This window comes from Rhincodon typus, chromosome 25 (assembly GCF_021869965.1).
Source record: "Rhincodon typus isolate 14 chromosome 25, sRhiTyp1.1, whole genome shotgun sequence".
Taxonomy (NCBI): domain Eukaryota; kingdom Metazoa; phylum Chordata; class Chondrichthyes; order Orectolobiformes; family Rhincodontidae; genus Rhincodon; species Rhincodon typus.
The window spans coordinates 28,750,282-28,763,455 of record NC_063356.1 but is presented as its reverse complement, the minus strand read 5'-3'; the positions used below and the strand labels follow the sequence as shown (position 1 = coordinate 28,763,455).

Genomic DNA, 13,174 nt, shown 5'->3' with positions numbered 1-13,174 from the left:
ACACAGTGTGGAGCTGGAGGAACACAGCAGGCCAGGCAGCATCAGATGGCTAGGCCAACATTCATCTACCAGACTTAAAATGCCCTTGAAAGTTGGTGGTGAACCATCCTGAACCGTTGCAGCCCATGTGATATTGGTATACATAGTACTGTTCGGAAGGGTTTTCCAGGATACTAACATTGGAGGAACAGCAAGAGAGTTCCAAGTCAGGATAATGTGTGACTTGGAAGGAACTTTCAGCTACTAATGCTCCCATGTATCTGCTGTAGGTAAAAGTAAAAGGCCTTGTAATGATGAGCTCTGTAGCCTCCTCAGCCTGACAAGAAATTCTCCATTGCTCCCTATCTAACCTCTTGTGCCTCCCTTATTTTCATGCAGCCATTGTTGGTCAAGCATTTCATCACCACACTCTGGAATCCTCTCTTTAAACCTATCTTCCTCTCTTTTAAGGCCCACCTTTTTAAGCAACTTCTCAGTTTTTCCAACTTCATTGGGCGTAGGATCTATTTTTTATCTGAAAGCACTTTTGGATTTTCTGTTGCATTAAATATCACAGGCCATTTGATTCTTTACATTCTTGACAGCTTGGATCACTTAATATTCCAAACTGTCAAAGGACAAGAATGCTAGAAAGAGAGAATGTCAGAAAATATGAGAGAATCAAAGACAGGGAGAGAAATGAAAATGTGCAGGGAAAATGACAGGGAAAAAGGATAGAGGGACTTCAAGCAAGAAAATTGAAAAGGGAGAATCAAGAAAAATAAACAAAGTCCTATTCTCTCTCTTGAGTAGAGAGAAAGCTACTTGTGTATGCATGAGTAGCAGCACTTATTCAAACAGCTTCATATGTGAGTGCAAAATATGAGTCCATTTCATGCCATGTTCATAAAAGCAGACAGTGACGTGCAACTTTGGAGTAGAGCATGGTTGAATTAATAAATAATTTATTAGTCAAGAATGTAATGATTTCGAAATCTATTTTGCATGACAGAAATTGTGTCTTTTTTATTTTCTCATTTTTACTAATTATGTTCAGAGATTACACCATGAATTTTCAAACTTTATGATGGCAAGTAGGTTTTCAATATTGTCATTTTCTTAATCTGATGTGATATTTGTGATTGTAGTGATACAACTATGATGTTGTGTTTCAGGTGGTGGTTGGAGACAAAGTCATCCTAAATCCAGTCAATGCTGGACAGCCATTACACGCTAGTAATTATGAGCTGCTTGACAATGCTGGCTGTCAGGAGGTAAGAACTCAAAGGAGGAAGGGAAAGTCAGAAGATAAAGGAAAAGTAATGAAGGGAAAAGAAAAGAACTGGTTTGCAGCAAAAGATGGAAAGAACAGACAGAAAAGGAGTATCTGAAAATGCTTAAGGAAGTAAAAACAAAGAACAAAGAGGAGCAGGAAAAATAAAGTTGAGCATCAAAACAGAGAGAGAGGTAGAGCCACTGGTCTGTATGGATGTACCATCCTGTAGTATTTCCTCCTATTCTGTTGGGCGTATGTACAATTGCCTAACATTCTCATGCTATCCTCATGTAAAAGTTCTCAGACTTCTAAAATTTCCAATTTGGAGGGTTTGAAATCACCAACTGCCATTGTCTTGCTGTCACAGAGTTGCCACATCGGAGACCTCCCACTAAAAAGTAGTAGAAAAGACACATTGACGTGCACAGAAATTAGAAGCTTCATAAGCCATTTTCAATGGTGTGCCATGCTATGCTCCTACCAAGTAGGTTTTCAACAGTGCAAGATTGACTTCAATGGCAAGCAGGTGCTATGTATATAGAATTGCGATATTCTGGCTGCAAGTCAGGGGTCAGGTTATGCAGGTGGTATTTGGAAGAATGGATGATTTCTTTGGCCAGTGGTCAGGAATTGAATTTTACATGAGATCAGATATTACTTGAGCATATAGGCTAATTTGTTGTTTAAGAAAGAAAACTTTGAAGAGACAATGTTTTTGAATATTCTATCAAATAAAATGATAATAGATAACATTTTTATGCAAAGATAAAATGTGTTTGGGAGTGGAGGTAAGTTGTACTCCATTTCTTTTGATGCACAATGAAATTACATGCAAGTTTCTGACATTAATATCATAGAAATAATGCAGAATGATTTGTAGTGGTTGGTAGTCAATGGGTCTTTTATAGCAAGAAGGTAATTATTTTCTTTCAATAATATTTCATTAATTTTTATATTTTTAACTGTAGGTAAACTCCGTGAACTGCAACACGAGCTGGAAGATAAACCTTTATATGAAGTACAGTGATGATATGGAAGATGTTTTAAAAGGGGTATGAGCTATGGTAACTTTGTTGGGAAAACTTATTTCGGCAGGATAATTGTGATAATACGCAACTTACTAGGATAACAATTCTGATCACTCAAATTCAATGGACAAAGTAGTTCTCCTACATTCCTTTCTCACTAACATTTCTTTTAATCTTTATTCAAAGCAGATGAGACAGAAACCCCTTCCAATGGCATTGTGGGTGCACCTACACCAAATCAACTGCAGTTGTTCAAGAATACAGCCAACCACCATATTATCAGGGCAACTGTTAATAGGAAATGAATGATGGCCCATCCAGCGATGCCCACATCTTGTGGGGAAAGAGCAGAGTTATAGTATTAGTTTTTCATTGATAAAAGGAAGAACCAGCAAAAGCACACTGGACAATGGCCCCCTCCTGCTACATTTGAATAATATCCCTGTAGTTCACTTATTGAAGTTCTATCCCAGGAGTTAGATTGGTTCCTAGGAGTCTTTAACAAAATTTTGATGTGCAGTTTGTTTATCCTAGCATTGTTATTGTTATTATCACTGGCACTGGAGTCCAGAAAACTAAGCCATGTTTATTCACTCAACCTGTAAATCACCAACATGAAAAACAATGTCAGAAAAATGTACTTTAACAAAGAGATAACCCTTAGAGCTATAAATACTGCTATAATAATATCAGAGCATGAAAATGATAACAGTCCATTTGGAAAATATACAAAAGGCATAATGCTGTGATGCCCTGGTTCATATCCATTGCTGTTGTGTGGTGTAGACTATAGAAATAGGAGAGGGGATGTTGGGGGAGATGGGGGAAAAAGTGTTTTTGCTGGTGGTGATGGTGAGTAGAAAAACTGTGATTGTTAATGTCAGTTTGTTGGGCACTGAACTTAGTGCTTCAATATGGCATCTACAGAGAGATTGTATACTTGTGGGGTGAATTGTGGCAAGTGTCATATTGGTGAAAACATTAGTACTCAAGCAGTGAACGGGTACAGTATCCTGTGCAAATAGATCAAAGCATTGAACAGGGTGATTTCAGAGCAATGATATTGTTTTGGAGCTTTACCATTCAGCTAATGTTCTCTGCTAACCTCAGATGGCTGAACATGTGGTCAGCAGTAGGCAAGACCTGACCACTGTCAAATATATGTAAAGACATTATCGGCTAATTGTAGTTTAGTTGTTAAATGCTTTCTTTGACTTGTTGCTTTGACTGTGTTTGTTGCCTTCTTTGGTTGGTTTGAAATTACAGAAGTCTATAGTGAATGGTGTGGCAAGTGTTAAAGGGGTTTTTGCTTCTGTACAAGTTGGACGTTCTAAAACATGGATCTGATTTACAGAATGGCTTGAGGAATGACCGGTAGTTGCACAATACTGGATAAACTGCTTTTTAAAAAAAGGAGAAGGCAGGTTTTTAGCAGGAGGCCATATTTGTCCACATTTTGAGGAAGCAATTCTTTTACCTGATTCTCAGGGAAGAACAGAGTGCAAAATGTCTGTGTTTCAATAAGGATATTCTCACTGAAATCTGCAGCCTACAGACAAGGAACATATTGCCAGTGGAAAATGTCAATGACACCAAACTTGTGTGCATCTGGCTTCTGGAAAGATTTGGGGCATCCCACAATTTGTCGTGCACTCCTGCTTCTCAGTCCTGTACAAATCCCTCTGCTAAGTCAGCGCTGGGCTCACCTAAGCTCCTTGATATTGACCATAGGCTTTCTGACAGGCTTCTCAATGTACCAAGCAATGTACCATTGTTGCGCATATTCATCAGTCTTCTTCTGCAGGTTGCCTCATTGTAGTCCTCATCTGATTTCTCGACGGAAGAATTTGTGCGTGACTTTACACACTGGTGAGCAGTGATGGTAGGTCTCTCTTGCCTGGTCCTTTTGTCCCAGTGCTATCTCCTAAATTGAAGGAGGGGCTGGGGTAGTGAAAGTTAGAGCAACTGCATTAATTACAGGACTGTGTGGGGTGAAAGGGAGATGGAATATGAGGAGAATTAGGTACAGGGACATCATCAACTTTGATGTTTCAGCTCTGCTGCTGGCACGGCCTCAAGAATAGATATACCAGTAATGGGTAGCACTGTTGCCTGGTGGTTAGGACATGCAAATGTTTCCCATTTGCTCCTGGCTGCCAATTGTTTTGAGCTGATAAGGCTTCATTGGAGGCTCCACTGATGATGTCACCTAGCATGGTGACGAAACGTCTGAACGAGAACAAGCCAGCTCAGTGAGCAAGTCAACGACCTCACCCACAACCCTTTGCCAGATCTTTGCCAAAACTTTGAGCAGTGCTAAGCGTATGAGGGTGAGGTGATGCATATGAATGTTTGGCAACAAGTCCTGATTGATTGGAGTTGTTAAGTATGTGAAGAAAGTTTAGTAGATTGAATGGTTTAGGCCACTTGTGCAGTCAATAAATTATGGCTTTCAAAGGTAGATTCACTGACTTTGCTTGTGTAACTGAGATAATTGAACTTCTTGCAGAATTCTAGCTTGCTTGTGGAGCTAATCATTCTCGATGCTGGCACCTTGTTAATAGATAAAAGCAATTAGCAGTGCATTTACTGCTAGCTAGATGCTGAAATCACTGAAGTGAACTGGTAGCACAGAGTTGATTTTTTGCCCATGATTGCAAGCAACAGGCAAGGATTAAACATGCATCTTATAGGGCTATTGAATTTAGTTTTGGGTCAGGGTGGGCGAGCTTTCAATAAACTTTAAATGGAGAAATGATGGGGAGGGGAATATCAATAGTGGGTTACAGGAACAACATGACCCTGTTAGCTTTTGGGTTGGTCAGATTTACTAATGCCATTTACTTAATTCATATGATAAGAATTTTGTTTACACTGTACTTGTTCACTTGGGATATCTTTGAGAGTGATACTACTTCTTGTTCACTCAGTGCAGTTTGTTTTCGCATCTATTGGCACACAATTAAACACACTTGTACATGGTAACTTGACAAAATAAGGGTGTGGAGAAACACCCGACCAAAAATACTTCCTGGTCGCTCAGTTATATTTACATTTGAAGGCTGCCACCTTCAAATGTTTAAATCTGATGAGATTATTTGCACTGTATGTAGCACACCAGATAATGTAGGTCCCAACCACCATTCAAACAAAGTGGAACATGTCGTTTACATTTGGGAGCACTGTCAACTGGCCAACATCTATTTTACAGGAGGGAACTACATGACATTAAAAATAGAGAGAAGAATGTAAGAATTGGGAGCAGAACGAGTTTGAGTCATGACTGATCTGATTGTGATTTCAACTCCATGTTTCCATCTACCCAATAAAATTATCGATTATAGAATGGAACTTGAACCCTGTGCACAAAATACAGTAGTCCATTAGGTTAATCTCTTGGTGATCTAATCATTCGGTCACATTAATATAACTTGCTGAGTCGCTTTTGACTGTGAATGACTTTTAATGTTAATGTATGAATGCCTTTACTGTGCATAGACGATGTGGAACACTTTGGAAATATTTGTAATAATAATCTCAGCAATGATTGAGGTGGGAAGGGAGAGGCCTGGGAGTGATATGGTGATGCGGAAATCGGGATGTAAGAGATTCCTCATCATTCCTGGAGATGACACCAAATTTAATGACAGGGCATGCTGAATTTTTCTCCTCCATTTGAGACCATAGCCAGTTTTGTGCTTGCTAGCTATTGGGTGGGAATACTTGCACTTTAGGTCACAAGGTCAGACATCAGAATGGGAGTTGATATGAGGAGGAAGACAGCCATGAGAGATTGGATTGAAGGTGGGTGGTCAATCTCAGGTGTTCATGTGGTTCATAGGCTTACGCGTTTGCTTGAGGGCTCAGAGGAAGACAGTTCTGCTTCTCTTCGTTGTCAAGCATCATTCAGAAAACACCAAGTCATTTCATTTACCCATTCACTTCCCCTTTCAGCTGCAGAGTCTCCTAAGCCCCAGGAAACTCAGCTGGCTAGAGTAGAATTTAAAATCATGATACAACACGAGTTATACAGTCCCATTAAATTACTTGAATTGGTGAATACTCTGCTCTCAAGTTTGTCATCTAAAACCAGTCTCCAGTGAAATTAGAAGTTAATGTGTTAGACAAGAGTTGTCATCAAGTATTTGATCTTTTTATTTTTTAATCTCCTGCCATGGGAAAGCAATTATGTTCCTCCTGGCTCCACATTAAGGCATGTTTTAAAAAAAGTTAAGTTGCAGATCTTCAGCATTCCCTCGAGGTGATTGTCAAGCCACTGTAAAACTAGTTGGAGCTTGCTATCTTTTGACTTGTTAAAACAAATAGGTTCTAAAAGTGGTGCAGGGACCTCTTAAAAACTGAAATAAGATCTGCAGCCATTGCCTTAATAAGTAGCCTGTAATGAATTTTGTTGTAGCCAAAATGCACGAGTAAATTGGGCACATTAGTTCGCTCGTTTGCATTCCTTTTTTGTCTGTGTTTCCAATGTCATTTGCAAAAATGTTAGAAGCTAACGAGAAACAAAATAAAATTCAGTTTTTGTTAGTGTAAGCCGTGTAGTCATCAGAGAACTGTAACCTGTTATATTGGTAAGTGCTATTTATAGAAATCAGCACCAGTGTGCAAAACCCTTACTGGCCACCATTCCTGTCAATAAGCCATGTATATAAATAGGACAATGATGCAAATAATTGAACCTGGCTTTGTGATTTGAATTGCTGTTTTTTTTGGGGAGTTATCTCATCTCTAGCGTCCAATCTTTAGCATTTATCTGTTGCAACCTTAGCAGCCTGTCTGTGCTTTATGATCAGGCTTTTGAACTTCTAGTTCTGTTATCCTATATGTTGTTTCTACTTCCTACATCTGTCCTTAAGCCAAAATTTATTGTGATCACATTCTTCCCCAGTTGCTCAAAAGCAGGAAATCTATTTGTTAGAACTTGTAGGGGAAATGACAAATTAAGCTTGGGGTCACCATTCTCTTCTTTGTTGCTTCTTAGATTTTGGTGACACCTAACATAATGGCTTTTGATTGACACATCACTGGTTTTTCAGTTGAAAAAATATCATTTAGTCACAAAGATCCAGATTTTGCTGGAGTGAGCATCTTCTAAAGTGCTGATCATTGAACTGACAAAAGCCTGGTTAGGTCTTTTAAAAAAAATATCACCCATAAATTTGCTTGAAACAACAGCTAATAATAGCACAAAGAGAACAATTGGGAATTTAGAATTTGACTGATTTGATGTATTGTTGTCACAGCTACCTAAGTACAGTGAAAAGTTTTGTTTTGTGAGCAGTACAGGCAGATCATAACATACAAGGACATACAGATCATTGGGCGCTTGGACAGAGCGAGGCTAACAAGGTTACGGCTGCATAAGAGGTGCATAAAAGCAAGATCAACATTAGATTTGAAATTAGGGAGGTCCATTCAGCAGTCCAATAACAGCAGGGAAGAAGCTGTTCTTCAACCAATTGGTATATGTACTTAAGCTTCTGTATCTACTGCCTGATGAATTTTGGGTGAACAGTTGGAACAAGTGTTTCTCCAGTCCAATAAGAATAACAAAGTGAAATACATTAGAGGGAGTGATTTTACTGTCAAATTGGGTAAGGAACATAAAGAGAATGGAAAGACAGATTGTTTTGAAAAAGTGAGAAATAAAGACAGAAAAGAAAAATAAGTTAAAAAACATGAACTTTTTTAACTTCTTAAAAAATTTTGCAGTCTTAAGAAATGAAAGTTTTCACTTATAATGACTCACTTTCTGGGTCAATGAGGTTAACTGGCAGTGATTAATATATTCACTTTGTCAACTGGGGTAATCACTCATTTAGTTGCAAGACTTAATTGACTACAGAGTTAAATGAGCAATTAATGTACAAATGTAGCAGCTTCATGAAATTTGTGCAGTGATTAACTGCAGGTGGAATGGGATAACTCAGCCAGCAAATCAGAATAATTCACAATTCATGGAGTATTTCTTTCTTAGCACAATTTATACTACTGATTTTTGAATTAATGAAGTTATATGTCATTCAGATGGCATTCATTTTCCAGAAATAATGCTGGCACAAAGTGTTCTACCTTTCTTTGGTGGAGAAGACAGTGTTGACAGGAAAGAATCGTCATATCCTGGAGCTTTCTTCGCTTACACATGAATACTTTATTCTCCTCCCTTGCAGGGTGATGTTGTAAGGCTATTCCATGCAGAACAGGAGAAGTTTCTGACATGTGATGAATACAAATCAAAGCTGCACGTATTTCTACGCACAACACTGAGACAATCTGCCACCTCTGCAACAAGCTCCAATGCACTCTGGGAGGTTGAGGTAATGTTGACAGTAGGGAAAATGTTCCTCGGGTATGTTACATATAATCCACAAATTCATGTGCACATTAATGTATCGGCAATCATTGGGATGAAAATGTATGGCCATACTGGCATTGAATTAATTTAAAATGAAACTCCATAAAATACAGTCACTAAGATTTAATTCTGTTTGGCAAGCCTGCATGAAATAGTGCATTTAGAAAATCAAATACCTGGAGCTATTTCTGTCCTAAACTAGTCCTAACTGGTTTATAACAAGCTGCAATCCACTTTCAGTGACATGAAATATTTGTGGTGAGAAGTGTAATGGAGGATTTACTCCAGATAGGTTGCTGTACCTTCCAGTAACATTTTTCAGTGACAACCGTATCAGTGGGCATTGACGATAACTGAATGAGAAGAAATTCCTTCTACACTTGCAACAAGTTAACTCAGCTATTTTGTAATAATTTAGGCATGGGGATGAAATGTAAGGATGTATTAGACATAAAGAATTAATCAGAAACTGAAACAAAGAGACCTTTTGTTCAATAAAATTATGACAGACGTATTGTGATGTCTCATTATCAGTCAAAGAATTAGGTTCTGCTGGAGTTCGTTGAGGTAACGAGAGAGAGCATTACAACAATTAGTAGTTCAACAGACAAAAAATTCCTGAGGAACTGCTTGTGTTTTGAGATCGATCCTCCCATTAGATTGGAACAGTTCTCAGTTTACCCCTGGATCATTCTTCTCTCCCAGATGGAGAACAATAGTTAACTCTTACTAATCCATTCCCTGTTCTTATTGTGCAGATCATTCTAGCAAATGAACATGGGTGGACTTTGTCTTAATTTTTTGATATGTGATTTCTGTTATTAATATAGGTGTACACACTTTTCACTGTATTTTTTGTAAAAACGCAAGTGAAAATAATTTCAATTCTAAATGTGAAATTAGAGCAAGTTCGTTCAACCTTTTCGACAGGTGGCCATGGTTCAATTTTTCTCTCAGTCAGGGATTGGTAAAGAAATTTCTGAAAGAGGAGGTTTGGGAAAACAATAAATTTGAGTTTCAGAGGAAAAAGAAGTCCAATTAATAAATTGTTCCTTTAAAGGCAAAATTAACAAAATTGGCCACAAAAAAGTGCCAAGCAGGAGAGCTAACTATTTGTTTTACATTTTGATTAAGAAGAAGAGATGGACAGACTAGACTCTACATCCTGGTCATCAGAGAAGGAAGGGAATCAGGTTGAGATATGGATTTCAGTAACATGACACTTTCACCTCTGGTAGGGCATTCTCTGAGCTGGCCTCTGTGGAATTCATATAAAAGTGGGAATAGGAAGCAAGTTGCTTTTCAGCCTTTTTTTTCTCTTTTCCCAGCCTGCTCCATGAATAATTTTTAGGGAGGGTGGCGAGAGAGGGAGGGAGTGTGGCTTGATCTCTGGGCTCATGCACACACTCTCTTTTTTACATTCGCTTAATTTCTTTTCCTCCATCATGCACTCTTTCCCTCCCTAAAACACATTATCACCCGATCCTCACTCTGTCCACGTCTCATCCTCCTTCAATTTCTACAAACACTTTTCCCCATCTCTCTCTCTGCCTCTCTCCCTTCCCCATCATTCCTTCCTCACCCTTCTCCCACACCATTTCCCTTTGCATCCCTCAGTGCCTTGGGCTTGGAAGCCCACTCTGCCAGCTCGATGATGATCCTCAGGTGACTGTGTACCTGCCTGGGAAGGGCAAGGCCTTGCCTTCTGTCCAACAGTCACTAATATAGAGCCTCATCCCCCATAACTGTTGACAGCTTGGAGCTTCTCTTCAGGTAAATGTCCCGACCTTTGCAATATCTCTGACCACTCCCACCCAAGAAGACACTCCACTGCTGCTGTTTATAATGTGAAGGCCTCAACCTGAATAAAGTACTTCTGTTTACACTGCACTCTGCTTTTCCAATCAGAGTTGTGCCTCCTGCATTTGCAGCTGATGATGAGCCAATTAGGTGTAAATGCATGAGAAAACCTGTACCTGATTGGAAGACCATCTCCTTCCACAACTATCTATTTTGCTTCCTGTATTTGAATGCCAGTTGGTGGACCAGATAGGACTCTTTGGCAGGGGTGTATTTTGGCCTGAGAGCTCCCTGTTGACAAAGTTGCTTTAGGGTTGTATCACAAAGTTGTTAGGGTACAGATGGAGGCTGTTTGACCCATGGTGGCTGTGCTGGCCCTCTGAATGAATGTTTGACCTAGTGCCTAGTGCTATTCTCATCTTTTCTCTACAAACATGAATATTGTATGTCTTCAAATAATCATCAAATGGCCTCTTGAATGCCTGAATTGTACCTGATTATACCTCAAGGTGTTGTGTTCCAGATCCTAACTACTTGCTGTGTGTAAAGTTCATATTTTGCTTCTTTTGCGAACGAAACTTATATCTGTGCCCTCACGCCCTCCATCCTTTTCCAAGAGGGAACAGACTCTCCCGATCTACTCTGTCCAGCCCCCTCATGATTTTGAAAACTTATGTCAGATCTCCTTGTATGCTCCTCATCTCTGAGGAAAACAACCCACAAGATCTCCGATTTCCCTTCATAACAGAAGGCTCTCATCACTGGAACCATCTTCATAAACAAAGTACAGATAGAAGTTTATTTTCAGTGGTAGTGAGAAATGTTGTGTCAGCTAATGAGCAACACATTTTATTGCATTGACTGCATTAGAACTGAATACTGGGTGTTATGTATGATTGATACAAACTGTAAAACTGCTTGTCCCAGTGCTCAGGTTGAATTTCTAGATTATTGGAACGTCTGTCATCATCCTTGGCCCATTAATCCGTGACTTGTCACTTGCTTCCTTCTGTAGATTATACATAATTTATAATATATTCACTGTTTTCTTTTACTTTATAATAATGACTTATATCTCTCTTCCTCCTGTAGGTTGTTCACCATGATCCCTGCAGAGGAGGTGCTGGCCATTGGAATAGCCTCTACAGGTTCAAACATTTAGCTACAGGCCATTACTTGGCTGCTGAGGTGTGCTTATCAATTTGTTTTAAGGACTAAATGCTATATTGGAGAGAAAAAAACAGTACTTTCAATAAACCTTAGATGAAAAAAAAACTAAAATTTGCAAATTGAGAATCTCAAGCAATCTCTTGGAGTTCTCTGGACAATTAAAGAACAGATTGGATGGCTAATATGATGGATGTATTTCCTGTCAGCTGGCATTATTGTGAATGAAAATGGGAATGCTTACAATTTGACCCATTGATCCCAGTGTAATGAGAACGTTATAAATCTCAGTGACTCCTGGGTATTATAACTAGATGTAAAGGTGTTTGATGGGTGTCCAAAATTATGAAAGATGTCAATATTTCAAAGAAGTAAATTGTAAACTGGTATGTTGCTAACAGATAGAAATCTCAATGTACTGCATCTTTATTTTTGAACTGTTAACTACATATTTCTCTAAAAGGGACGACATGACACTTTTAAAATGATTTTTGAGGGGGTAGCTGATGTTGCCAGTAGTGCCCTCTCTTTGCAGCTTGTTGTTTTTCATAGCAGCAAGGCCAATAAATGAAATACATACAAAGTACATAAATCATCTTTTGAAGATAAATAGATTACTTGCACTAATGCACAACTGCAAGGACACAGACTCCTTTGCAGAGGGCAGCTTCTGCCATGGATCGGAAATGTTTTGCTAATGGCCTTGCAGGTTGGTAGCAGGATGCAACTTTGTTCACTTTAAAGATTTGCTGTGTTCAGAATTGTGGGAACAGGATTATTGAAATGATTAGGGTGGATAATCCATTGCTATCAAGTCATTTTTCCCATTATAAGCTCTGATAAGGCCATTGAGTAGAATTTGAAAAATCTCTTTGACTCTGCTCTGTTCAAACATAATAAATCTCTTTGGATTGGGGATCTTTGTTGATTCAAAGATATGAACTTTTCCTATGGCCACAGCAGAGGTAGAGGTCACGTGATGATGGGAAGCCAGCCAGCATGCTAAATACAATTGTGTGGCTCCAAAAATCTCTTGTTCATAAGAAAAATGTACAAAATTGTATGCACTATTGTTTGCTGATACAAATTACCCAAGTTATCCAACATATATGGCCACAAAAGTAAATTATCATTGTCTGTTAACTCTAGTCAGTTTCACTTTTGTCAGTCTCTGTGCACATCTTGTATATTTAGTCTTTAAATTGTGCAGGTTTCTGAATGGTATGCCTACATGATGCTGTTGGCTGTTTCTTTTGAATTTGCTTAGTTCTGGGGTGATATTTCTTCTCTGGAGAAGGTCATTTCAATGGTGAGTGCTGTTGTCATAGTGATTGTTATTGCTGATCCATTTGAATTGCTGAGGAATAATGGACCTCTGGGACCGTTCGTCATTCTGTACTCTGTGCCAGTGGTGAAATCACATCACCTGATTAGTGATAACAAGGCGTAGAGCTGGATGAACACAGCAGGCCAAGCAGCATCATAGGAGCAGGAAGGCTGATGTTTCAGGCCTAGACCGAAACATCAGCCTTCCTGCTCCCCTGATGCTGC

The 13,174-nt window shown here is 39.0% G+C and overlaps 1 protein-coding gene across 3 annotated transcripts in view; it reads left to right on the top strand.

The window, feature by feature from the left end:
* itpr3 (inositol 1,4,5-trisphosphate receptor, type 3) overlaps window positions 1-13,174 on the top strand; it is a 252,756-nt gene that overhangs the window by 91,095 nt on the left and 148,487 nt on the right. For all 3 annotated transcript variants that reach the window (XM_048612294.1, XM_048612293.1, XM_048612295.1), the window contains 4 exons: window positions 1,155-1,253; window positions 2,224-2,307; window positions 8,472-8,618; window positions 11,549-11,644. In XM_048612294.1, coding sequence (XP_048468251.1) covers window positions 1,155-1,253; window positions 2,224-2,307; window positions 8,472-8,618; window positions 11,549-11,644 — 426 coding nt within the window. The remainder of the gene's footprint in view (window positions 1-1,154; window positions 1,254-2,223; window positions 2,308-8,471; window positions 8,619-11,548; window positions 11,645-13,174) is intronic.